The sequence below is a fragment of the Gastrolobium bilobum genome, unplaced genomic scaffold, assembly GCF_033153095.1.
Source record: "Gastrolobium bilobum isolate Gb01-03AN ecotype WA unplaced genomic scaffold, APGP_CSIRO_Gbil_v1 utg2798, whole genome shotgun sequence".
NCBI lineage: Eukaryota > Viridiplantae > Streptophyta > Magnoliopsida > Fabales > Fabaceae > Gastrolobium > Gastrolobium bilobum.
In genome coordinates this window covers 309371-336509 of record NW_026898492.1, presented here as the reverse complement: position 1 = coordinate 336509, position 27139 = coordinate 309371, and the positions used below count along the sequence as shown (strand labels likewise).

The 27139-nt window shown below is 39.1% G+C and overlaps 1 protein-coding gene across 1 annotated transcript; it reads right to left on the bottom strand.

Annotated features, from left to right (window-relative positions):
* Positions 1-1728: 1728 nt before the first annotated feature.
* Positions 1729-8324, bottom strand: LOC133316779 (uncharacterized). The gene is made up of 7 exons (XM_061518559.1): positions 8139-8324; positions 7649-7717; positions 7354-7524; positions 6707-6877; positions 6295-6504; positions 2751-2839; positions 1729-2377 (listed from the first exon to the last, which is right to left on the bottom strand). Exons 1-7 carry the CDS (start codon positions 8221-8223, stop codon positions 1754-1756), a joined length of 1419 nt encoding a protein of 472 aa, XP_061374543.1. The 5' UTR covers positions 8224-8324; the 3' UTR covers positions 1729-1753.
* Between the last annotated feature and the right edge of the window lie 18815 nt (positions 8325-27139).

Here is a 27139-nt window from a genome sequence, read left to right as displayed (position 1 = left end):
AAAAGTGAATCAAATGTACCATTTGAGAATCCAAAATCAAGAAGAAAAAAAATACCAAAGATTAAGTGGGACAAAAATTTGCCTTTGTGTAGTTCAAAAAATAAATACTGGGTAAAAAAATTTGCTGGCATTTTGTTCACAATACTCATACCAAACATGATAAATAAATATTCTCCACCTCACTTTCCCATCATTCCATACCAAACACCCACTTAGGTGGTGTTTGGTTTGGAGCTTTTCAAGAGATATCTATGTTTCTCAAGTATGGCTTTTAGAAACACTATGTTTGTTTCAACATATTTTCACCAAAAACCATCTATGCAATTTGTATGGATTTATGAGAAACATAGATATCCGCACTGTTTAGAAACCCAATTTGAAGGTGGAATTTTTTGGAAACCCAATTTGAAGGTGGAATTTTTTGGAAAACCGGTTATCTCACTTTTAATGTACTGTTGATTTCATAAAGTTACCTAATTTTCCCAGTAAAGTTTTTTCCCACCAAACAACTTTTTTTTATATTTTTTTACCTATCTCATTTTATCTCACTTTCCAATCATTTCTCTATCTATTACATCTCTCTACTATTCCAAAAAAAATTCCTCAACCAAACGCCTCCTTAAGGGATAATAAAAAATCCAACATTGAGTCAAATCATGAAAGAAACCAAACGAAAGTGGCTAATAAAATGAATATGTGCAACTGTTATGAATCTCATGTCATTGAAATTAATCTCATTCGCTTCCCGTCTCTCAAAAGAAATCTACTGTAGACACTAATATAATTAGATTTGCTCTTCGTAGACAAATTTGGGATTTGCGATCTCATAATTATCGTAAGCTGACAAATCTTGCATGGTTGACGTGCGAGACTAATCGAGTATGTTCAACGTACAAGACTTACTAGTCCAAGTCGCATAGCATGATCATGACCATGAATGCAATACACAGGCTCAGCATTCCAAAAAGTCCCGCACAAAATGTATGCGGGAGGGACTAATCTCACACGTTGTGATTAAGGGCGGAGCAAGGGGCTACAATTCTAAAAAATCATTACTAGAATAATTCACTTTTCAAACATATAACCAAATTAATTTCCACACATTTACCGGACCAGACTAATCCCACACATCAGCCATGCGAAACTTACAATTATCGTACGTGCGGGACTAATCGAATAAGGTTAACGTACAAGACTTACTAGTCCAAGTCACATGGCATGATCATATACACACGCTCAGCATTCCAAAAACTCTCGCACCCTCCAAATTTGAAGAAAAATTTATTGTTAGAATTGGTCTATTTATAACTCCTAAGGCAACACTTATATATATTCCTGCGAAAATAAAAAAAGATGCAGGGTCGGAAATTTGGTTCCTATGCCGGGGAATTCTTCTTCTGTTGCTGTGTCTCCTCCTCCAACTAAGCATGATGTGTTCCTCAGCTTCCGAGGGAAAGACAACCCCCAAATTAAGAATTATGGCTCAGCCACTGTTTTCAAACACATAAGAATTATGGCAGTCCCGCATTAGAAACATATGGGACTAACTGCATTAGTTCAGTAATATCTTTCAAAATTACATTATTCTGGAGATTTATTTTTTGAACTGTATTAGTCGTTTTTCCCTAGAATATAACTTCAATCACAAAATAACTCCAAACAAATGTAGGTTAATATATTCAATATAACGAACAACAAAATACTGGTGATTTTATGTAAAACCTGTTAGTTAGGATTGAAATGGAAGGACTCTTTAAGATCCATACTTAGTCCTCATATTGTAATGGTCAAACTTTATATTATCATAATCAACAGCCCTCGTCTCAGCAGGTTTTGGCTCAGCTCCAACTTGTCCACTCTTTTCTCGAGGTCGATGTCTTGACCTTTGTTTCTGGCTCTTAGATTTAGTAGCATAAGGTGGAACCTCACTTGATCCGTAGAATTCAGCATACTCCTGTCTTTTTGAGGAAGAACGGTGCTTGCTTGACAAAGAGGGATCCTTGGAAGTGCTTGGTTTTATCTTTGGGGGCTTCATTTCTGAATATTTCTCAGCTGTGCTTGGAGTATGGACCTGCCTATTTTCAGAAAGAGGAGCAGGAGCACTTTGCTTATTGACCAATAGGGGCTCCATTTCATCTTCCGGCATCATAAGATGATCCTTCAGAGGTGTGAGGCCTCTCTTTGCGCCGTCAGATCTGAAACGCGACGGTATGAATTGAAAGAATGAACGAGTCAATGATTCAAGTGAGAGCTTAGAAAGATCACCAAGAAGCTGTCTAAAAGATGGCAATCCTGGCTCCTCCTTATTGCTTTCCGCAATGGGATTATTAGGTTTATCATTGCTTGCTTGGCCTTTGAATTCTTTTTCTGATGGTTGCTGCAGCATGCATGCAGTGTAATTAGCCAACCAGAAAAGATGAGTTTTTTTTTTTTAATATGAATAGCATGACATAACAAGTAAAATAGGTTTCAACATTATGACATACTAATGAACAAAGAAAGAAATAACGGGGGAAAAAAATCCTACTACAATCCCTACCAAATGACAACAAAAGAGAAAGAAAAGAAAAAAAGTTACCCGTCCACTATAGAAAATGAACAAATCGTTAAATTGAAGTTGACTTTTTAGGAATGATCACTATTTCAAATATCAATATTTTGCAACATTGCAAATTGCAGCTGGATAAACGTCAAAAACCTCTTTATTTTATTTTATTTTTATTAATTTTCTTGAGGTAAAATAGACATACCGTTTTTGAGAACAAAGAGGCTCCAAGCCCGTGCTGAAGCAGGCATGTAGCATATCCTACTATGACAGCACCAACAACTGTAAGGATATCTGCAGAAAACCACCAAGACTAATGCAATTTAATATAAAGAAGAAGAAAAAAGGAGTCAAATGGGTGATAGAGAGCATCTAATGGACTAAATGAACAGATGCAGCCACATAAATAATTAAAAATGAGCAAAAGATTCATTGTGTTCATTAGGAGGTTAAAACTTTGATTTCAAATTTATATATTCCTCATTTTTTTCCACTTCATTGCTCAACACTGCAGCAAATTCACATCTGCCAGAAAAGACCAAGACAAATTTAAAGACAATCACTTAAAATAATATATATAATATAGATAATAAAGAGAAAACAACAAAAAGAGAAGAGCATCGATCAAGGGAAAAAAACCTCAACCTTGTGCCAAAAATAAAGTCCACGATAGAGCCATAAAAGAAGATTAATGACATATCAAAGTGGCACGAACATGGATAAGCTTTGAAGAAAGCTAGTAATAAATCAAGAGCAACAAAGAACAATTCGAGAAACAAGGAAGAATTTGAAAAGCAAAACTACGATCAACAAGGATGACTTAAAGGCAACAAAACATGGACAACCTTCAAAAGAAGCTTAATGTCACAAGCCATGGTAAAAAAGGATCAAGTTCAACACTTAGTGGTATTTAGTTTTAAGACTTAGATCCTATGTAAGGGTATGATAATGCATCTCGTTTATTGAGCTCAAAGTTTTCACATCTTACATATTGCATGTTTTTTTCAAAATTCATGCTTCTCATATTGTATGGTTTTGTAACAAGAATTCTCGAAACTATTTTTAAAAGGTATCCGATATGTTTAGATTGTGAAAAACCTTCTTATAAGAGCCTATTATAGATGCAGACAAGACTACCAACAGAATTATTAGCTTGTGAGATAAGACCATAGCAATCTGGCACTAGCATGGATGGAGAAGTAGATGCCAGTGGAGTCATATCATATATGCTAAACAGGCATTGAAAGATCTAGGATATTGGGGGACTATCAGCACCGGTCAGAATTTGTTGACAGGCAGATACCAAGACTTGTGGAAGAATGGAGGGAACAAGGACCATAAAGAATTGTTATTGTTGCTTCTTATTCTCAAATTGATCCTTAGTGTGAGGCATCATGGCAGCAAATTCCTGCATCAATGACCATGCTTTGGCAAGGAAGGTTTCCATACGAGTGTCTAGTTGTTCATGTAACCTCATCAGGGTGGAGTAGTGCATCATTGGTATAGCAGTTTTTTGCCACACGTCATAGCATGTCTCAAAAGGTTTTTAAAGGTCAACAATTTTATGCAACAATTTTCTTTCAATTAGAGAGACGAATCACTAGAACATCTACAAGTTGTGGTAAGATGTTGGTAATGTCATTACCCTACAAACCAAATCATCAACAAGACACCGATGTTCTTGGCAGCCAAATTAGAGGGAATAGTCTTGGAGAAATCAGAATCGTTGTCTCCCATTGTGTTAATTCAAGGGGAATCACCCAAAAAAAAAAGAAGCCTGCATTAGGTCTGCATCGTCCAACCAACCCAAAAAATGCGGGGCCCACAATCTAAAATGTCTCTAAAATTGCCGAGTAGGAGCTGAAAGCAATTAGGATGGCTCATCAACATTAACACCACCTTTATCCAAAATTAATTGGGGATGGTGGTAAATGAACCCAAATGAAATATACGAAGAGATTGAAAAAAGAAAGAAATGAAATATATATATATATATATATATATAAGAAGAGGTAAACAATTAAAAGGGATATACAAATATATATATATATATATATATATATATATGAAAGAAAAAATAAAAAGGGTGTGGAAGAAATAAATAAATAAATAAGAGAAAAAATAAAAGATGGGCAAGGGGAAAATAAGGAGAGGGGGGGAGATGAAGATGAAAATAAACTAAAAAGGGACTATCTAGAACATAGGAATAACAACGGGTCTAACCCCCCACCATTCTTATAGTTTTTCTCCATTTCGTCCTAAGACACACCGCCCGCCAATCTATATCTCACTCCCATAAGTCTTGTTTTACTACCTTCCCCCAGGTAAGTTTCGGTCTACCTCTATCTGTCTTTGTGTCGAGCTCTTGGTAACAAACTTTTGTTCTTACGGAAGCATCTAGGGGTCTTCTCATTACGTACTCAAACCACCTCAATCTATGTTCTCTCATCTTTTCAGCCATCGGTACTACTCCTATCTTTCGTCGAATATCTTCATTTCTTATCTTATCCATCCTCGTATAACTACACATCCATCTTAACATCCTCATTTCTGATACTTCCATTTTATGCTCATGTTGCCTATGTACTGGCCAACATTCAGCTCCATATAACATTGCAGGCCTTACTGCTGTTCTATAAAAGCGAGATTTCATTATATTCTAAGAAAGAAGGTGCCAAAGAGTTCACACATGCTCCTTCATGCGGCAGTGACACCATTCAGGTGCAGCGAGCTTCAAGCAGCACGTGGAGAAGCCAGGGTCTAGAAGGTTTGGACAGGGTGCTTCTGATCCCGGGGATTACTAGACAAGATCTGAAACTTATCTGATAGCTGGAAAGTTGATTAGCAGCAGAAACTTTCCAGAAAGAGTCACAGCAAGGAGGGCTCGCTTGTATTGAGGCACGACAATGAAGAAGTGACTGCGGAGTAGTGGGTACTGCAACATTGGGATATCTTGTCGCTAAGCAGTGGGCACAGTAGGTTTAGGGTTTTGTTGGGAGAGACAATTCAAAAACTGCTCAGATACCAACTTAAAATCAAAATAAACCTGATTGGATGAACAGTCCATACATAGTCTACAAGAACAAAAAGAAGTTAAATTTCACTTGGGACTGGAATTTGTCATTCCATTTATAGATCACTCCCAAGGGAGTTAAGACAAGGGCTGAGCAGATACATCAGTTGCACAAAATAAACTCACCTGTCAAGACATAATTTAATGTATATGCCTGACAAGTCTAGTTCATTGACTATTCCTTAAATTTGAAGACAGAACCAAATCAGCTAAAGCTGCCATTACATATCAAGATACAACTAGTGAAGCCACCATACCTAGCTTATCTAAAATATGCAAAGAAAGAGATGCAAGCAAACTATTGCATCGGAAATTGTCCAGCAACTAATGTTTGCAGTGATCAGAAAAAGACTGATGTCATACAATCCCCATATGGTATTTTCCTCTGTTTCTTTCTTCACAACTGATATTTGTATGCTTTTATTCCTTTATTTAGTCATTGCATGGGTGATATCCTAAATTCAAAATTAGAACTTTAACATCAGAATCACAAGTTTCAAAGACCAGAAACATTTAGTCATCAGTGAAGAAAAGACATTCAAATTTTTTTTGTATTCACATTTTTGGAACGTAAAAGAAAAAGCACCAGACTATTATCATCTTATATCAAGAGAGATGGTGATTATAATTAATATTAATAGCCAACCATATCAAACAAAAGATTAAGAATTTAAACCTGTAATAGAAATTGAACTAGCTTGATAATCGCAATCCTCCTGATTGAGAAAGATTTGCCGAAGAGCAGCATTTCCTCTATCAATGACCAACAAGGAACAGGTTGGACGAACGTATACCACATCAAAATCATTTGAGAACTTTGCATCCTCACTGGGACCATCCCTGTAACCTGCAACATTTGACTTTCCTCCAGCAATTGTTGTAACACCTAAAAAATACTTACAAAGATCAATAACAATATCCTTTTTAACAATTCTCATAACTAGTAACACAGCACATCCATATTGAAGTTTTATCGGTAAATTTTATATTCAAACTCAGTTCTAATATTTTCAGATACCAATAGATCACATTAGTCCAGACTCGATCCTGAAATCCTGTATTGTAACTCAGTTAATAGTATCATATACCGGCATCTCCAATCTTTCTGATGGCCAGATTCTGAGTATCAGCAACATAAACATTCCCTTTATTATCGAGGGCAATGCCTTTAGGATGATTAAAGCGAGCATCACTAGGTTTTCCATCCACATGACCTGTGTAGCCCTGAAACGACCCAGCCACCAATCTTCCTCTACTATCTACAGTAACATTAAGAAAAAAAACAGAGGGAACTAAATGTTAAATCCAATGACTAAAGGTCACACCATTCTAATCATTCAATAAATTCAAAAATCTGTTTCACTAACTAGATAACTCTCATTTGCATGCAGCTATAAGAAACCCATAAACCAAGTAAAATAAAGCTTAGGTTTCGATTTTTCCCTTTTATTTTTCCTTTTGTTACCCTTATGGGGAACTATCAATGCTGCATGCAATTTTACTTATGGGGAACTAGATAACTATCAATGCTTGCTTAAGTTGAACCAGTCAAAAGACCAAAATCTAGATTCAATTTTTTTTAATCATCATTCTTATGTTTTGCCTGCACAATACAAGAACCAATTTAAAGAAGAAAAAGTAAGGACATTCCAAGAATGTATGTCAAAATTGTCATGTACCAAGGAATCAAATTCGATAATAGTAATAAAAGGCAAAAGGACACAAGCAACCATACACTGGGACAATGGTGGGGTGATTCGAACAATGTTGCTATTTGTTGCATCAACAGCAAAGAGTTCACCATCCTCCTCAGAGACACGGATCCTGTAAGGAATGACCCCAATATCGTTTCCTTCAGCAACAGTATCAACTACATAACCATTCTCAAATTGAAGAACATTCCCATCTGAAAATAAAAAATAAAAAACATTTTATAAACCACATCATGAACCATAATCAAGTTATACCATACACCAAACATTTAACTAACTTATGATAGAATGAAACGATTGTAAGAGGAAACATCCAACCTGACTGAGAGATCTTCGAGTTGGACCTTTTCCATTTCAGAAGTGAAGATAGATGCTTGATCAATGATCCTGATAAATTAACATTACTTAGTTAAAGAAACCAACAAAAAATGAAGAAAAGAAAAGAAAGAAAGTAAGGGGGGGGGGGGGGGGGGGGGGGGGGGGGGGGGGCGGGAATCAACTTCGTGAACTAATTATATAACTTTCTAAGGCAAAATAAAAACAGAATAAAAAAAAAGAGGCAAAAGATTGAATTACTGAAATTCAGCAGAATTAAGCATATCAAATTGGAAGAGAAAGAACAGACACAAAAAGGAAAGTAATCCATAAATGCTTATTTGAAGTGTTCAATTTGTCAACTCGCAAAAAGGATCAGTCTTTAACATACCCATTTGAAGAAAAGAAGAAGAAGAAGAAGAAGATAAGGAAAAACCAAATTTTGAAGAAATGGGCAAATGGGGAAGTGACATTTTTCTTAAATTTTGATCACCTGAAGGAGAAGCGTGAGCTTGAAAATGGAGAGAGCAAGTAAGAGCAAACGCAGCGAAAGCATAAAAGAGAATGTGATTTCTCATAGTTGTGTGACTGCGAATGATCCAAGAGAAGGTGATTTCTCAGTAACTATGGAAGATGATGAAGGTGCATTTTGGAAATGAGACGCATGGAATCTATATTGAACTCGATCAAGCTGTATAAAGTGACTACTTCTTCTACTTCAGCACATAGACATGTTTTTATAGTGTTCACTTCACCGCCTCAGTGTCTGTATCTTCGGTTTCAACTTTTAGATTCAACTTTCAGTTCAAGTGCTTTTATTTTATTCTCTAAATATTTTTTGTTTTCTAAAATTTTCTTTTTCATTCCAAGGGAAAGTGAGTTTTTCGACGTGGAAAAAACTTATTTACAAAATTATTTTCAAATTTTCCTATAATAATTGTAGTTCATATGAAATTCTCCGTATTAAAATTGGGATTTATAATTGTTATGTGACAGGAAACTATTGCATCATGCCATAGAGAGATCGAAAATTGTGTCTCAAATGTTTTGATTTTTGATTTTTTTTTTAAAAGCAATGGGACCCACAGATGTTGTCTCTGCATGAAAATAAAATTCATTCCTGTTGCATAACATTTCGTAATTCTATTAAAATTATCATTTATTCTACTTGAAGAACGGTATTCTAATATATGATAGAATTGTAAATCATATGTACAAAAGGGTTCTCTATTTATAGAAAATACATGACCTAGAATACTTGACCTAATGGGCTAAGTCCAATACAACAAATAATAAATAAATAAATAGTAATAATATTTACAACACTCCCACACAAGCTAAGGAATAGATATTTATCATTCTCAGCTTGCTAGTAAGTTCTTGAAATCTGTCTGAATGAAGCCCCTTTGTCAATAGATTAGCTAATTGACGCCCAGTGGGAATGTATGGAGTGGTAATCAACCCGCTATCAAGTTTCTCTTTGATGAAATGGCGGTCGACCTCAATATGTTTAGTCCGATCATGTTGAACTGGATTATGAGCTATACAAATAGCGGACTTATTATCACATAGCAGCTTCATAGGTCCCTCACATTTTATTTTGAGATCATCAAGTACAATTTTCAGCCACAGTAACTCACAAATGCCTTGAGCCATAGCTCGAAATTCAGCTTCTGCACTTGATCTGGCAACCACATCTTGTTTCTTACTTCTCCCTGTCACCAAGTTACCACAAAGAAACATGCAATAACCAGTGGTAGAACGACGGTCAGTCACAAATCCAACATATTCAGCATCTGTGTAGACTTCTAAAGATAGATTGCCATCACGTCGGAATAACAATCTTTTACCAGGAGTACCTTTAAGATACTGAAGAATTCTCTCTACTGCCTGCATGTGTTTTTCCTTTGGATCGTGCATAAACTGACTGACAACACTAACAGCATAAGCTAGGTCTGGTCTAGTATGGGCCAAATATATCAATTTCCCAACTAGCCGTTGATATTGTCCTTTATCAAATTGAGGAATCTCTTCTTCATAGCCAATCTTGTGATTATGCTCAATAGGAGTATTAGAGGGTTTACACCCGAGCTTTCCTGCTTCTTTGAGAAGATCAAGAACATATTTCCTCTGGCTGATAAAAATTCCTTTGCTTGAATGAGCTACTTCTATCCCTAGGAAATATCTCAGTTTCCCAAGGTCTTTGACTTCAAACTAGAGGCAAGCCGTGTTTGCAGAATCTGTCTCTCCACAAAATCATCATCTGTGATAATAATATCATCAACATATACAAGGAGCACAGTAAGCTTCCCATTTTGGGAGTGCTTGAAGAAAAGAGTGTGATCTCCTTGACTCTGTCTGTATCCCAAGGTCATCATACAAGGCCTTTTTTGATCTACAAACTTTATTTCCCCCTTCACAGAATCAAAACCAGGCGGGATTTCCATGTAGACTTCTTATTCTAACTCACCATTGAGGAAAGCATTTTTCACATCAAATTGATTTATATCCCAATTGTAATGGGCAGCAAGGGATAACAAGATTCCCACCGTATTCATCTTTGCAACTGGAGCAAAGGTTTCTTCATAATCAATGCCATAGGTTTGAGTGTAACCTTTGGCGACTAATCGAGCCTTGTATCTCTCAAGAGTGCCATCAGAATTATATTTCAGGGCATAAACTCATCTGCATCCTACTGCTTTCTTTCCGTTGGGTCTATCAATAACCTCCCATGTTTTATTTTTCTCCAACGCATTCATCTCCTCTTGCATGGCTTGAGCCCAATTCCCATCTTTCAAAGCTTCATGTACTGATTTTGGGATTGACGTAGAATCTAGAACTGAAACAAAGCTTTTGTGCTGCACGGAAAGATTAGTAGAGGAAACAAAATGGGAGATAGGGTATTAAGTACAAGAGGGACAGAAGGAACAAGATTTCTTGGAACAAGTTCTTTTTCCTTTTCTTAGGGCAATAGGTAAGTCATCATAAGCATAAGCAATGGGTAAGTCATTAGAGATATCAGAAGAAATAGACAAATCATGAGAGGCAATAATATTAGAATCAGAAACAGGAGATTCAGAAGAAACAGGAGACTCAGAAGAAACAGGAGATTCAGGACTTACCAGTGGTTCAGACGATTGAGGTTGCTGGTGAGACAGTATGGGTTGTTTCCTCCTCTAATATACCAATTCAGGTGTCAAAATTTTCCGTATCTCAGGTGTATTTGAAGGTTCTAACACACCAGGAGCAGACACACTAGGAAGAGAGAAGACTGATCCAGACTCAAAGAAGGAAGGGGACGAGTCTTCTGAAGAACTGTTCTCCCCCTGACGATGAAGACCCAGGAAATAAGATTCAGATTCTTGAAAGGTGACATCCATAGAAACAAAAGAATTTCGACTTGGTGGATGATAACACTTGTGCCCTTTTTTATAAGAGGTATAACCAAGGAAGACACACTTAAGAGCCCTAGGATCCAACTTACTCCGATGTTGTTTATGAACATGGACGAAGGCAACACATCCAAGCACTCTTGGTGGAAGGCTCTGCAATATAGGAACAGAAGGAAAGAAGGAAGTCATGGAATGAATAGGACTGATATTGTTAAGGACTCGTGAAGGTAAACGGTTGATTAAAAAAGTTGCAGCTAACACTGTTTCTCCCCAATAAGAACTAAGAACAGATGTCTGGAAAAGTAGTGCTCTAGAAACTTCAAGGAGGTGACAATTTTTCCTTTCAGCAACCCCGTTTTGTTGAGGGGTATCAACACATGTGAGCTCATGAATCATACCTCTGTCTGAAATGGATTGTGATAGGCGTTGGTTGACGTACTCAATACCATTATCAGATCTTAGTCTTTTAATACCCTTACCAAATTGAGTCTCAACCATGTGATGAAACCGAATAAATATCTCTGGTACTTCAGACTTGTCTTTCATCAAGTATATCCATGTTACCCGAGTACAATCGTCAATAAAAGAAACAACCACCTTGCACCTGAAACACTGTGCACTTTAGAAGGGCCCCAAACATCAGAATGGATAAGAGAAAAAGGTTCCCTGCTTTTAATAGTGCTAGAAGGAAATGACACTCTATGGTGTTTTGCAAATTCACAAACATCACAATGAAAGGTCTCAACCGACTTATTGAGAAACAGAGAAGGGAACATAGACTTCAAAAGACTAAATGGTGGATGCCCCAGATGCTTGTGATGGAGCCAAATCATAGACTCTGCAGTAGAAGAATGACGTGTCATTAATAACTGATTTTTGCTAGCATGGTCTGGAAGGAGATGATACAACCCATCCTGTTCATTAGCAACTCTAATTGTCTTCTTCGTGGTAAGATCCTGAATAACACAATGAGAAGGAAAAAATATGATAGAACAATTCAAATCAGTTGTAAGTTTTTTAGTGGAGATAAGATTAGTAGAAAGCTGAGGAACATAAAGAACATTTTTAAGAAACAAGGAAGGTTGAATTTGAATGTTACCAGAACCAATAACTGATTTATGGGATCTATCAGCTACAGATATAGTATGACTACCAACAATAGGATGATAAGAACAAAACAACTCAGTACAACAAGCCATATGATCGGTTGCACCAGAATCCAAAATCCATGAGGTTTTAAAATCAGTGCAAGAAGCAAGAAGAGATATAGAACGTGTGCTTTTACCATATAAGATCAAAGAACTGTCATTCTCGACCATTCTTCAATAAAAAAGTTAACAACCAGTGATAAAATCAACCAAACAGATTATCAAATGAAGTCCGATCAGTGAAACAATCACAGATCCAGACAGAGAACAAGGAGACGAGAAGAATAGCGGTGGTTCGAGGCCAAAATAAGGTGTCACGCGCCTCCACTCGCCGGTGGAGGTGGCTGCGCGTGGGCTTCACGCGCTGGAGCTTGGGCAACGCGTGAGAGCGCGTGTACTGTCCTCTCTGGCTGAAATTTTTGCACGGTGGTCGTCCGGCGAGCGCGCACCTGTCTGTGGGTGGTCGCGATTGAAAAATCACCGGAAGGTGGTCCAGACGCGATGACAAATCTGTTGGAGGTGTTTGGGCTGAGTAATCGGTGTTCGCGGCAGTTTGGAGGTGTTTCGGCTGTGTAATCGGTGTTCGAGGGTGTAATCGAATAAAAATAGCAGTGAACAGTAGTCCTCTTGGTCCAAAAGGTCCCCGAAATTTTTTTTCTAGTGACGGCTGATGGCAGTAAGAGGCAAAGGGATCAGGGTTTTTTTTTTACTCTAAAGGCAAATAGGCGCGGAAGCAGAACCCTCAGATCTAGAGCTTTGATACCAACTTGAAAAAGGGTATTCTAATATATTATATAATTGTAAATCATATGTACAAAAGGGTTCTCTATTTATAGAGAATACAAGACCTAGAATACTTGACCTAATGGGCTAAGCCCAATACAACAAATAACAAATAAATAAATAATAATAATATTTACAACAATTCTTTACTCATTTGTTGCTGGTCATCCATCAGAACTCCAATTTATTTACCTATATTTTATTAATAACTTTCACTTTCAATCAAAATTTACCATACTCCTAATTTTGTACATAAATCTGGGCGTTTGATAACTAAAATTGCGTAATATGTGCAATGCTTTCAATTATCAACCTATGTGCGGGAAGATATACCAACAGTTGAAAAGTCTATGCATTCTTGGTGTATCAATGCTAGTTAAAACTTGTAGTTACTTTTTCAAGTGTTTTCCAGTGAATGTTAATACCTAGATATATGAGCATTCGTCTTGCAAAAGGATAGCCATCAAAAATGGCTGTTGAGAAGAAAAATCTTACTTCAAATATAAATTGAAGCACTCTTTCATTCACATGAAAATTAAGACACCATGAAGTAATTTGAGACGCGTGACAAGTACAAAACATGTGCCAAGTAATTTGGATGCTATTTCTGCCACTTGTTTGTATTTCTCATCATATTTCTTTCCCAATGATATTGCCTGTAACATAACACCACCAAATGAGGGCTAATTATTTTCACATTTTCAAAAAAAAAAAAAAAGAAAGATAGAATATGCATCACGCGTATCTGAACATGCCTTTCCACTAATTTCATTTAATGGATGATCACATCTTTTTAAATATCGAACCTTTTATACAAGTAACCATAAAAAGAGGGCTGAGGAAGACAGACGTTGTGCACTGCCTAACATGTATTGTCACTCATCACTTGTTCAAAGCCCATCTGATTCATTTTTTGCTTTTAATCAGATTCCTATCATTTAATCACTCCTTACTCGTTTAAAAAACATAAAAAGAAAAGAAAAAAAACCTTGAACTCTTACTTTCCTTAAACCCATAAAATCCTTAACTTTATCTACTTAAAATCCTCAATCTTTTTGGCTTCATGCATGATTCCAATTACAGTTTCTTGAGGGGAGAAAATTGCTCTCTTTACCTTTAAATCAAACTGAAGTGTAACGAGAACCATAAAACCTAGTAAGGGTCCGTTTGGATGAGTTTTTTTTCAGTCAGAAGTTACTTTTTTTTCTCAAAAAAAGCACTTTTATTTTAAAGTGCATTTGGATACTGCTTCTAAAAAAAATAGAAGTCATAAAAAAAGCCAAAAAAAAAATAAAAAACTTGAGAAGCTAAAAATCTTAGCTTCTCAAAAAAGCAAAAGTCAAAAGCTAATTTTTTTTCAAAAAATAAATATTTTTTAAAAAATCTAAATAATTTTAACATTTATAAAAAGCACTTTTAAAATAGAGTAAATATCATTTTTGGTCTCTAACAAAAAACACGGTCCCCATTTTGGTCCCTTACAAAATAAATTAGTCAGTTAGTCCCTAACAAATTCAAAGTGGACCCATTTAGTTGAAATTGTGGTCCCTCACAAATTCAAAAAAGACCCATATTAGTCCCTCAAAAGGACTAAAATGGGTCCACTTTGAATTTGTTAGGGACTAACTGACTAATTTATTTTTGTAAGGGATTAAAGTGGGGACCGTGTTTTTTGTTAGGGACCAAAAAGAGTATTTACTCTTTAAAATAAGTAGGGCATAAAAGTAACTTTTTTTTAAATGCAATCCAAACGCACTCTAAGTCATTGTAGGATGATTTGCAATTCCATCCTATGTCAGTTATCAGCAGGACAAGGTAATTGAACTAAAGAGTGTAAGGGCATGTTTGGTACATAGTATAGGATAAGGTCTGATAGTATAAGACCTGATAGTATAAGGCCTGATTGTATAAGACCTGATTGTATAAGACCTGATTGAATTTTAATATTATCCAGCGTTTGGCACGGTATTGTATAAAATAATATATTGTATAAGATAATATCATCTAGTATTTGGTAATGCACTATATAATACTATATATGATAAAAATAAATATTTTTAATAAAAATATCCTTTAATAAAGAATTTATATAATTCTTCAAAAAATGTCATATGATATTAATTTTTATAAAATTTATTGATCAGTGTGTCCAAAATATAAATTAATTTTTATAAAAATAAAAATATTCAAAATATTTTAAAAATTAATATATTGAAAAATTAATTTTTATTTTAATAGATTAATATTAAAATAATATATTAATTTTTGAGAATTACATTGATCAACGATGTTAATACATCAATCTCTTATCAGGCTTTATCCCGCACCTTTAGACCGGATTAAGTTATACATTGTTTTGATGTATTAAGGGATTATGCTATATAAGCTTATACTATACGATGGTCACACCAAACAGCTGAAAATGTCATAACGTATAGTATAAGCTTATACTATCATGCCTTATACATCACACCAAACAGGCCCTAAGGCCAATTCCATCCTGCCGTATAAGGCCTGATAGTATAAGCTCATACTATACGTTATGACATTTTCAGTTGTTTGGTGAGACCATCGAATAGTATAAGCTTATACAGCAGGACCCCTTTATACATCAAAATGATGTATAACTTAATCCGGCCTAGGAGTGGTGGATTAGGCCTGATAAGGGATTGATGTATTAATATTGCTTACAAGTGCAATTCCCAATAACTAATATATCATTGCAATATTTATATATTAAAAAAAAAATTTAATATATTAATTTTCAAAATATTGGAGGATATTATCTTATACAATATCATATCAAACGTTGGATAGTATTAAAATTTAATCAGATCTTATACTATCAGGTCTTATACTATCAGGCATTATCCTATTCTATGCACCAAACATGCCCATAGTCGTGACATAACAAAAATGTTGTCATAAGCAATAGTGAATTAACAACAAAGAAAAATTTATTTACATCAAAATACTACTGGCATCTAAAATTTGACAGGGGTTACACACCAATAAGGCAAAGGTGTATATACTACTACATAAGCACAGTTGGCCGGCCGAAGTGGATTTTTGTCTATGTTGTATATACTACTACATAAACACAGTTGGCCCAAGTGGGTTTTTGTCTATGGGGTAGGGGATATGTAATAGGTAGTGCATCTGATACAATAGCAGGTCCTTGTTTCAATTGTTGAGCAGCTTCTTCAAAGGCACATTTTGAATTGAGTTCCTAATGATGCTGACAACGATATCAAGATTGTGTGTTGTTTTGAAATGAGCAATCGATCTAATGTCTTGTAGTGAGAGGCATCTTATTGGAAATTTCAAGAATAGATTTATTTGGCAATACATAACTAGTACTCTCGTCCTCTACACGTGCCAGCATGGCCCGAAATCCTTATAGTCCTGAAACAACGGCAAGCTGTTGAGCATTGAAACCAGCCTCTTGCAATCCACATATACCAAGGTATGCGTTTTTTGTCATCTCATATAGCTTCATGCAGACATTGTAGCTGCGTTTGTAAACCTACACCAGAGGAGGAGTATCAGAACTTTCAGAATCCTTAGGCAAGGAAAATAACTCAATACTCATCAAATTATATATATACAGCAAACAATGAGTATGCATATTTTAGCATCTCATCAGGAAGAGGGCGTAGTATCCAATCAGTAGTATTATATTCTTTATTTGCAGTGACACCACAATAATGATGCATACAAACGCGAAGCCAGGATTTAATTTTGATCGGGGTCAAAAAATTTGACATATTAAATTATCAAAAAAAATATCATAATTACATAAATCTATTAGGAAAAAAATTTACTTAAAATTTTCAAAGTAATAGGATGGATGTTATTTTAACAAATAATAGTTATTTATTTAAAATTTAGAATATAATATAAAATAAAATTAGTAAATAAAGTGCAAATCATATATACATATATGAAATTTTCATGTGATTTTTATGCACATTTTCATGTGATCTTTGATAACATTATTTCATGTGATGTTAATGAAAGCTTATTTCATGTGATGTTAATGAAAATTGATTTCATGTGGTCTATGTGAATAATTTTTTTTATTTTTATTTTAATTTGATTTGGGCCTACAAACATTAGTTTGCAACTTGGTAGGCCTTACAAGTCGTATTCAGTTTTTTTAGTTTTTTATAATATGGCAGGCAATAAATCAAGTATTTAACAGGCTAATAGGTCTGTATATGTTGCAAATATTTTACATAGACTTAGGCTATCAAAGTCAAAGTTTGGCTTAACTTGGCCCATTTATACCTCTAGCCATGACCTGTGAAGAACATTAACATAGAGGGGCAACAAACTTCACAATTAAAAAGAAACATGGAATAATCAGCGACAAATGTCTAAAATCATTTAAATAACATTGGATCCACATAAATCATTTAATTAGTGTTTAGATATTTTAAAAATACAAAAAAAGAAGAAGTTGTTAATGGATATGTATAAGAAATTTTCATACTCCATATATATACATATATCTTCATTGATTTTTCTCTTTAACAGTTTCCACTAATTAATAACCAAAATTCACATTTTTGTTGTGAAATAAAATACAAATAACACCAATAAATAATTCAATTATATTACCAATAGCAATTGTAGCTCTACATTAAAATAATTCTTTTTTTAAAAAGGTAAACGTAAAACAACACTCCATTTTTTCAAAAGAAATAAAATCAATAACTACAACCACACAAAAAAAGTTGTCAATAAAATAAAGGGGGCGTGAATTTCACTCATGTTAGAAACACCTAATAAACAATTATGGTCAGCAAAGACAAAGAATTTCACTTTATAAGGTTCAAAAAATTAAATCAATTTTTTTGGCCAACGAATAATATAATTACTAAAATCTTGAAGAAATGAACGAAACATAGTGCCTTGTCACAGAATGGCTGGGTTCCGGGTGGTGAGTGCGAATAAGAAAAAAAAGTTAGAAGAAAACCTCAATTGGAAAAATATGAAAGAAGAAGAAGAAATAAAGAAGAAAGAAATATGTTATCTAGTCATACACGGAAAGCAGCTCCAAGTCTTCATCTGATACCACTGTTACAATTTTAGCTAGGGTCAACTTACAATTTTAGCTAGGGCTCAATTATAATTACTTATATAATTATATACGCGAAGGAAAGTTCTCACATTTGGGAATTAGGTTTTTGACTATTCTTTGTGTGCAATAACCCAAAACACAATAATTCAATGGACCTTCATATTCCATAATTACAGTCCTGTTATTCATTTTGTTTCATGATTGTTACTTTCAAGGGTTAAGTGTTTGTTCTTTTAAAGGACACAAATTGTGTCCTTTTAATTTTTAACACTATGTATTACCGGTAAGACATAGTTATAACATGAAAAATAGTTTTTTTTTCTCTCCACGTCAGCTGAAGAGGAAATAGAAAAAAAGTAATTTTTCATAGTATAACTATGTTTTACAGGTAAGATATAGTGTCAAAAATTAAAAGGATACAACCTTGTGTCCTTTAAAAGGGAAAACCTTTTTTCCTACTTTTAAATGTGATTATTTGGTTTAATTGGGCCCATATTTTGAAATATGTCAACTAATCATTTTTATGATTAATTTTAGAAGTATTTCTTTCTTAAAATTATAGGAGTAAGAATAAATAACATAACTAATTAGAATAAAGCAGAAAAAAAATATACAAGAAAAAAATAAAATAAAAAGGTAAAACACAAAAATGACCATACTATACATGTTTCTTATTATTTGTTTGCATTTAGATGGTGTACCATTAGGATCTATAAGCCCACTATGTTCCCTTTGGGGATAGAATCACTGTATAGATGATACCCTTAGCACAGGTAGAGACCAAGCTAAGAGGTATTGTTCCAAGTATGTAGCAGGCAATTAGCAATGGGGTTAGGTGTGTAATGTGACTCAATATAAATGGGCTTAATAACGATACATAAGATGCCTTCCTCAAGTGCCCAGGGGCTATTTATAGAGGAGGTGATGTGCATCTTCCTTGGGTTGGTGAGGTGGGGGTCAACCCTCCTTGGGATCTGCTATGGGTGGCAGTGTTGGGCGTGGCAGACGCTGCTGTGATAGCAGCGCTGCACCCGCTATGCCTGGTGGTGTCAGCGTGGGACAAATGGCAGTTTCCTCTTATGGCATCTGGGGCGATTGCCTTTGGGGGTTATGGTCCCAAGGTAGGACATTTTGGTGTTTCCCCTTGGGAGAGTCGCCGTGTTGGGAGTTGGAGGATCTCACCAGCTGGTAGGGCTGACGTGGATTGAGGGTTGAGATTGGGCCTGGACCTTTGGGCCGTAGCCTTGTTGGGCCATCCGGAACAGGAGCCCCCAGCTTGGTAGCAAGCGTAGGTTGGTGCCAAGGTAAATGGGCTTCAGTGACGCCTTATTTGGCGATATGAATGGTTGGTACAGGCTCAGATAGAGATCTCTTGATGACTTACCGAATATTTGGAGTTTGGCGGTTTCGAGTGGGGTTTCTTGGGTTGACATGGTTTTGGCGTTGCCTTCTTGGCGATCCGAACGGTTGCCAGGGCGTAGAAAGGGATCTCTTGATGACTCTAGCGAATGATATGAGTTGGTGATGCCTTCTTGGCGATCTGAGCGGTTGGCAAGGGCCCTTTTATTGGAAAAGGCTGCCATTCTGACAGGCAAGGTGGCTTTTCAATTTTCGAGGAGCAGTAATGATGGGTATTTCCATCATTGCAATTAACTGCATGCACTCAAGCGTCACGAGGCACGACGCATTAATGCGATGTGAGGGGTGTCTTGTCCCCCTGCAATTACCATATGGCCCCTCATCACAACCGCCCATTTCATGACGGTTGTGCCATCCTACGGTTGGGTAAGGGGGGCCTTACATGTGTATGCCATCCTGGTCCTTTTCTCCCTATTTAAGGGGGAGAAACACCTCCTTGAGGACCTTCTTCACGCAACCCAGACTCTCTATTGCTCCTGCCTTGTTTCCCCTCCGTGTGAGTATGCTAGTGCTGGTCCTCTTTTCTTCATTCTCTGCATTATCCCAGGCATAGTGTTTCTGGCTTCCTCCTTTGGTATTTCTTTGCATTTCTTTGGCTTTGCTTCCCTTCTGCCTTTTTCTTGTCATGGTTAAGTTTACGGAACCCATCCCTAGTTTAATATTTCCCGAGTTGGAAGTGGAGATTAAGAAGGAAGAGTTTGATGAAGCTTTCGACACTCTGGATGACAGTGCAGTGGGGCCAGCTATGCGAGAATACCTTGTTAGTCGTGCCCCAAATCGCTCTTTAATTCCTGGGGTTGAGTCATTACCTCATAGTAGAATACCCGAACTTCTGGGTTTTAGTGAAGAGGAGATCCAAAATCTCCTACCGGAGAGGGCATTAGGACCTGTGGTTCCATACTCTGGTGAGGCGTCTAGTTCCCGTCTTCATGGAGGGCGCCGTGAGGCGACTGGAGAAAAAGCTTCTAGATCCGGTAGGCGCCAGTCTGCAGGATCTAGAAGACGACGGTCAGGGGGATCTGGTGAGGGGACTGGCCCTCGACCTTCGCGAAGGAGTCATTCTAGGACTTCTGTTTGCTCTTGTGATAAGGGGGCCGCTTCACGCTGCTATGTTTCACGGCGCTCCGATCTTGGAGCTGGGCGACTTATTCGGCCACTATCCAATATTAACAGCCAGCCGCAAAATCGTCCATTATAGTACTATTACAAGCCTCGCCAATCTTCGGTTGCCCTTTGTACATCTCATGGCCAAATTCCTAAAGTATCCCAGTCCTTCCATCGTCGTAAGTATGATGAGTCCACAAAGAACCGATTGTGTAGATACCACCCAGAGGATGGTTGACTTACAAGGTATGGCGTATGGGATGCCATTTACGAAGACTTAGGACTTTATAAGATATCGCCTGTATGGTGGCCTTCAAATCTAAGCTGTTTAGATTTTTATACTTTGAGTTCTTCGGACACCTCTGATTCTTACGGTGAGTTTATTGTGTTTTAGTTGTTTTTTGATTGTGTTGTTGGTAAGGGGGGTGTCGGTGGTCGCAAGAGTGTGAGTGGGGCGATATGGAGGTTTGAATTTTTCCCCGCTGTTGATCTTCTTGGCGTCGGTTGAAGTTTTTGGCGATTGATTGTGTGTTTGTCGCTCCCAGGTAGGATTTGAAGATACTCTCTTGACTTATGGCGGTTGCTCGGACAGATGATTGCTTCTTGGCGAGGAGATGGGTAGACCCGATGGTGGCTTCCTCGTTATCGAGTTATGTTAACGGGGATATTTTGTACCGCGATTACCAAACGAAAGCTAGTTTTGATATTACTGAAAACGGTGAACATGATGCGAAGTGGAAAACCATCGTGGTCGGGCGTGATCACCGTGTTTGTGACACTCCTCACAGTGTGGCGAGATCTCGATGGCGGTTTGTGGTGTATAAGACTCACTTCACGAATCAAAAAGTGAGGTTCCCTTTATCTGAGTTCGAGATGGGAGTGTTAGCCCACCTGCGGATTGCTCCTTCTCAATTGCACCCAAATGCTTAGGCGTTTGTTCGGGTCTTTGAGAATATATGCCAATATTTTGGGTGGGTGTACACTGTGCGGTTGTTCTTTTACTGCTTCCTGGTGTCGCCTTCGTTGAAGAAGCTTGGCTGGGTTTCGTTAAAGGCAACGGATTGGGATCGATATTTGCCCAGTACGCCAACTCATATAAGAACTGGAGGCATACTTTTTTCTGGATTGAACCAGTGCTTGGCGAGGGGGAATTACCTTTTTTCCTTGATCGGACGAGTGGGGAGAGTCGATTTCCGCTATACTAGACTAAAGACCATTATGAGACGACTGCCAGTCAGTATTCATTTCAGTGGGGAGTCTTGTCTCTTGAAGAGGCACTGGTGGTGGATTGGTTTGTGGAGGTAAAAGGGGGCCTTGACCGGTGGCCTACGAAGAGAGTGTTGTGTCACAGAGGTGTGGTGGTGTTTTGTACCATTTGTGACTGTGGTGAGTATTAACTGTCTTTACTAACACTTGTTTTCCCTGTCTTGCAGTTGAAAGCTTGTCGATGGAGACGCTGAGACTTGCACGTGAGGCGGCTGCCAAGCTTAAAGCCGCTAAAGGTGTGGTTCCTCAGGTTAACCCAAACCCCGCCTCGAAGAGGAAAGGTGTGGACAAAGGAAAGAAGAAAGAAGTCCACCAAGCCAAGAAGAAAATCCGGTCAGCTGCAGATATTCCCGCCGGTGAGTTGGAGAAGAGGGCGACTGGCCCTATAATTAAAGAGCCCACGACTGTGGTGGGAGGTTCGTCAGCGAGTGAGTCGACTCTCGGATCGCCTGCTCGTGGGGGGTCAAGTCTGAAACGGGGGAGAGATGAAAGCTTAATTCCGCCAAGGGGCTCCAAGATGTCGCGCCTTGATCAGTCAAAGTGTAGGCAGTTTGCCGACAGCGACTGCCACATCTCGGGTGGCATTCTTGAGGACTCAGGCGACGATGGTATGATGGAAACCAGCGCTTTTGATGGAGAAGAGCCTCGTGTAACAGCTGGTGCGCAGGATCCTCCTCCTCCTCCTGCTGACATCCCAGTTGGAAGGCCCCTCAAATTATCAGAGAGGGACCTTGACTCTTCTTTTTCTAACATTGGGCGTCCTAAGATGGTGATGCCAAAACGAATCATTCGCCGGGAATTCATGAATTGCACGCAAGTGGTCATTGGCCGTATCTTGGGAATGCAAGAGGTCGCCCTTGCTGTTGACAGTAGTTGCTCCTCCCAGGATGATCGCCTTGATGAGATGGGGCGCAAGGTAGATTATCTTACTGCTGAGGTTGGGCGCCTTTGTAAGGAGGTTGCTGACAAAAAGGCTGCGCACAAGTCTTTGACCGCACAACTGAAGAAGGCGGAAGGAGAGGTTAAGCGCCTAACCTCTAAGAAAGATGACCTATCAAAGTCGCTGGAAGAGTCCAGGAAGGAGAAGGAGGGTCTCCAATCTGAAAAAGCCCAGTTGTCTGCTGACTTATTTTCCGCGCATGGGAACCTCCACGCCACACAGGAGGACTTCAAAAAAGCAACTGGGCGGGTGGAAAAATTGGAGGAAGCCTTAGCGAGCCTCATGTATGACTCTTTTAACAACGCACTCCAGCAAGTTTCCGTTCGGCATCCGGAGCTTGACATGACTGGTTTCAACCCAGACTACGAGGTGGAAGACAACAAAGTAGTTGAGCGCTTAGCAGGTGGTGGGGTGACGGTAATTGAGGAAGGCCCTGATACTGACAAGGATGAAGGTTCGTCGGAAGTCCTTCCTACCAGTGACGCCACCAGTATTGATAATGCTGAAGAGGATGAGGCTGGGCGTGACTTTCCAACCGAGTTTGCTGGCATGAACTTATCTGGCCCAGAGGCGGGGGTGCGGCGATACTGTCGCCGCTGGCGTAGTGGAACAGGCTCTGGAAACTGCAGAGGTGACCGTCGTAGGCCCAGAGGCGGGTGGTGATGGAGTTGCTGCTGGCATGGTTGAACAGGTTTTGGAAACTGTAGAGGAGGCGACCCCCGCAGGAGATCAAACCATTTGACCTGGGCAACTTGAACTTGCTTTTTTCTTTCTTTATTTTTCCAATGGTTGGTATGCCAGCCAGTAACTTTGTCTTTCCACCTATGGTTGATATGTCAACCGTAGACTTGTAACGCCTTTGTGGCAGCTTAATCAATTTTGTAACGCTTTTGTTTGATTCCTTCTTGTTGTGCCTTTGCATAATTTCTCTTACAAACTAGTGTTCGGCTTCTTCTTCCGATTGCTAACTTTGCTTATTAACGGCAAGCACCCATCATTTTAGTCCATTGTTAGGCGGGGGTGAGAACTAACTCGTGACTTTGATGTTGGCTGGGGGTGAGAGCCATCCCAGTCCAACGTTAGTCGGGGGTGAGAACTATCCTGTAACTTTGATGTTGGCTGCGGGTGAGAACCATCCCAGTCCAACGTTAGGCGAGGGTGAGAACCATCCCGCAACTTTGATGTTGGCTGGGGGTGAGAACCATCCCAGTCCAACGTTAGGCGGGGGTGAGAACCATCCTGCAACTTTGATGTTGGCTGAGGGTGAGAACCATCCTAGTCCAACGTTAGGCGGGGGTGAGAACCATCCCGCAACTTTGATGTTGGCTGGGGGTGAGCCATCCCAGTCCAACGTTAGGCGGGGGTGAGAACCATCCCGCAACTTTGATGTTGGCTGGCTGGGGGTGAGAACCATCCCAGTCCAACGTTAGGCGGGGGTGAGAACCATCCCGTAACTTTGATGTTGGCTGGCTGGGGGTGAGAACCATCCCAATCAAACGTTAGGCGGGGGTGAGAACCATCCCGTAACTTTGATGTTTAACAGACAAAAAAAAAAAACCAATGGAATTTTATTGATAAAAAAAATGACCTGCCTCATTAAAAACCTTCCCAAGCAAAACCCAGTGGGACAAAAGCTTGGGAAGGAAAAGAGTGCAACATACATGTTACATTGCGGTTTAGCTATAGTATCGTCGAAGCTTGTCAGCGTTCCACGCCCTTAGGATGGCCTTTTCCTCAAGTGTCTCCAAAGCATACGCTCCTCCTAATTTGTTGACTATTAGATAAGGTCCTTCCCCGTTTAGGGCAAGCTTTCCTTCACGGGCATTCTTCTTTCCGATGTCTGCTCGCCGAAGAACTAAATCCTTTACTTCAAATCTCCTCACGATTACTCTTTTGTTGTACCGAGCAGCTATCCTTTCCTTGGTTTGGTGCTCAGATTGTGCTGCTCGCTCTCTGAGCTCATCCAGAAGGTCTAGAGCTTCATTGAGATTTTGGTTGTTGGTCACTTCGGTCACATGGTCTTTCCTCTAAGAGGGTTCTCCAATTTCGACAGGAATCATTGCCTCCGTGCCGTAAGTCAATCTGAAAGGGGTTTTTCTGGTACTAGACTGAGCGGTTGTCCGATAGACCCATAGGACGTTCTCCAGATTTTCCACCCACGCCCTCTTATGAGATTCCAGCTTCTTCTTGATTCCCTTAGCTAGCATTTTGTTAGCTGATTCTACTAGCCCGTTGGATTGTGGGTGTTCTACTGCAGCGGAATGGTGTCGAATGTGCAGGTCCTTCATTAGCTCCTGAAACTTGGCGTCTGTGAACTGAGTACCATTGTCCGATATGACTTCTCCTGGGATTACGAAACGGTAAACAATATTTCTCCATAAGAACTTAATCACCCTTTGAGAGGTAATGGTAGCAACTGGCTCTGCTTCAACCCATTTGGTGAAATAGTCAATGGCGACGATCAGCCATTGAACTCGACCTGCCGCCTCAGGGAAAGGGCCCAAGACGTCCATCCCCCATTTGTAAAAAGGCCAAGGGGATGTTATCACAGTAAGTTCTTCTGGTGGGGCTTTGTGTATGTCTGCAAATCTTTGCCACTTATCACACGTTTTTACGTGCTCATGGGCGTCATGCTCCATGGTCGGCCAATAAAAACCTGCTCGGAGAGCTTTCTTTGCCAGAGAGTGGCCGCCCATGTGGTGGCCATTGATTCCTTCATGGATTTCTTCCAAAACGTACCCAACATTGCTAGGGTTCAGGCATTTCAAAAGTGGGGTTGAGCAGCCCCTTTTGAATAAGAGCCCCTGCATCATGCAAAAGTGGGCGCATTTCCGCTTTATCCTCTTGGCTTCCATCTGGTCCGCTGGGAGGGTACCTTCTGATAGGTAGTTAGAGATGGGAGTGATCCAGGTATTTTCGGCGACGCCTTCTGCGATGTCTGCAATACTCATGACGATGCATGGATTAGGCAGGTTATGCTGGATGACAGAACGATTATTACCTGGACTTTTGGTGCTTGCTAGCTTGGCGAGAATATCCGCACGTGTGTTTTCTGATCGTCTAATGTGCTCATTTTCAACTGTCTCAAAGGTCAAAATTATCTCTTTGACTTTTTCTAAGTACTTGCACATCAGCGACCCTTTAGCTTGATATTCACCCGAAATTTGAAATGTCACCAACTGAGAATCACTGAAGACCTTGAGATGTTGCGCTCCCAGTTCTTTGGCTTGGAGCAGGCCGACAATCATTGCCTCATACTCAGCTTGGTTGTTAGTGGTATTAAAGTTGAAAGATAGTGAATGCTCAATTGCCACACCGTCTGGATTTTCAATTATCATTCTGGCTCTGGATCCTTTAGCGTTGGTAGAGCCATTAACATATAGCTTCCACACCGCCGACCGTGGGGTTTTTGTTGCTTGGCTAGCTGCTGCACAGGTGTGCGTCATTTCGGCTATGAAATATGTGAGCTCTTGAGCTTTAATGGCGGTTCTGGGTTCGTAACTGATCTGGTACTCCAACAGTTCAATCGCCCAGGACATCACCCTTCCGACGAGATCAGGTTTGTGCAAGACTTGGCGAATAAGCTGATTGGTTCTGACTATAATAGGGTGGCATTGGAAATACGACCTCAGCATTCGTGCGGCGAAGATGAGTGTGAGGGCGACCTTTTCAACTTGCTGATACCGCAGTTCCGCCCCTTGCAACACTTTGCTGACGAAATAAATTGGCTGCTTCCTTTCTTTTGGTTCTCTGACCAGAGCTGCGCTGATGGCCTCAGTACCCACGACAAGGTATAAGTACAGAGTTTCACCACTGTCTGGCTTGGTGAGGACTGGCGGGCAGGATAGGGCTCTTTTGAACTCCTGAAAAGCTTTCTCACATTGATCAGACCATTGAAAGGACATACCTTTTTTGAGCAAGCCAAACAATGGGAGTGACTTGTGTGCAGAATTTGCCAAGAAACGGGTGACGGCTACTAGCCTCCTGGTCAGCTACTGCACCTCTTTGACTGTTTGGGGGCTTCGCATTTCTATAACAGCTTTGCACTTGTCGGGGTTGACCTCTATGCTTCTCTCTGTCAGCATGAAGCCAAGAAACTTACCCGCGGGAACGCTGAAGGCGCACTTGCTTGGATTCAGCCGCATATTGTACTTTCGCAACCTATCGAACACGCCTTGAAGGTGTGAAAGGTGCTCCTCTGGCGTTTGCGATTTGACGATCATATCATCAATGTAAACCTCTACGTTGTTGCCAATCAAGTCTTTGAACACTTCATTCATCATTCGCTGGTATGTGGCACCAGCGTTCTTCAGTCTGAAGGGCATCATAGTATAGCAATAATTGGCGTTTTGGGTG

Excerpts from the sequence above, each read along its gene's own strand:
- LOC133316779 (XM_061518559.1), bottom strand. The coding sequence starts at position 8,223 with ATGAGAAATCACATTCTCTTTTATGCTTTCGCTGCGTTTGCTCTTACT. Across the intron at positions 7,718-8,138 it reads AGCTCACGCTTCTCCTTCAG|GATCATTGATCAAGCATCTA; the intron begins GTGATCAAAATT and ends TTAATTTATCAG. Across the intron at positions 2,840-6,294 it reads TAGTTCAATTTCTATTACAG|ATATCCTTACAGTTGTTGGT; the intron begins GTTTAAATTCTT and ends GGTTTTCTGCAG.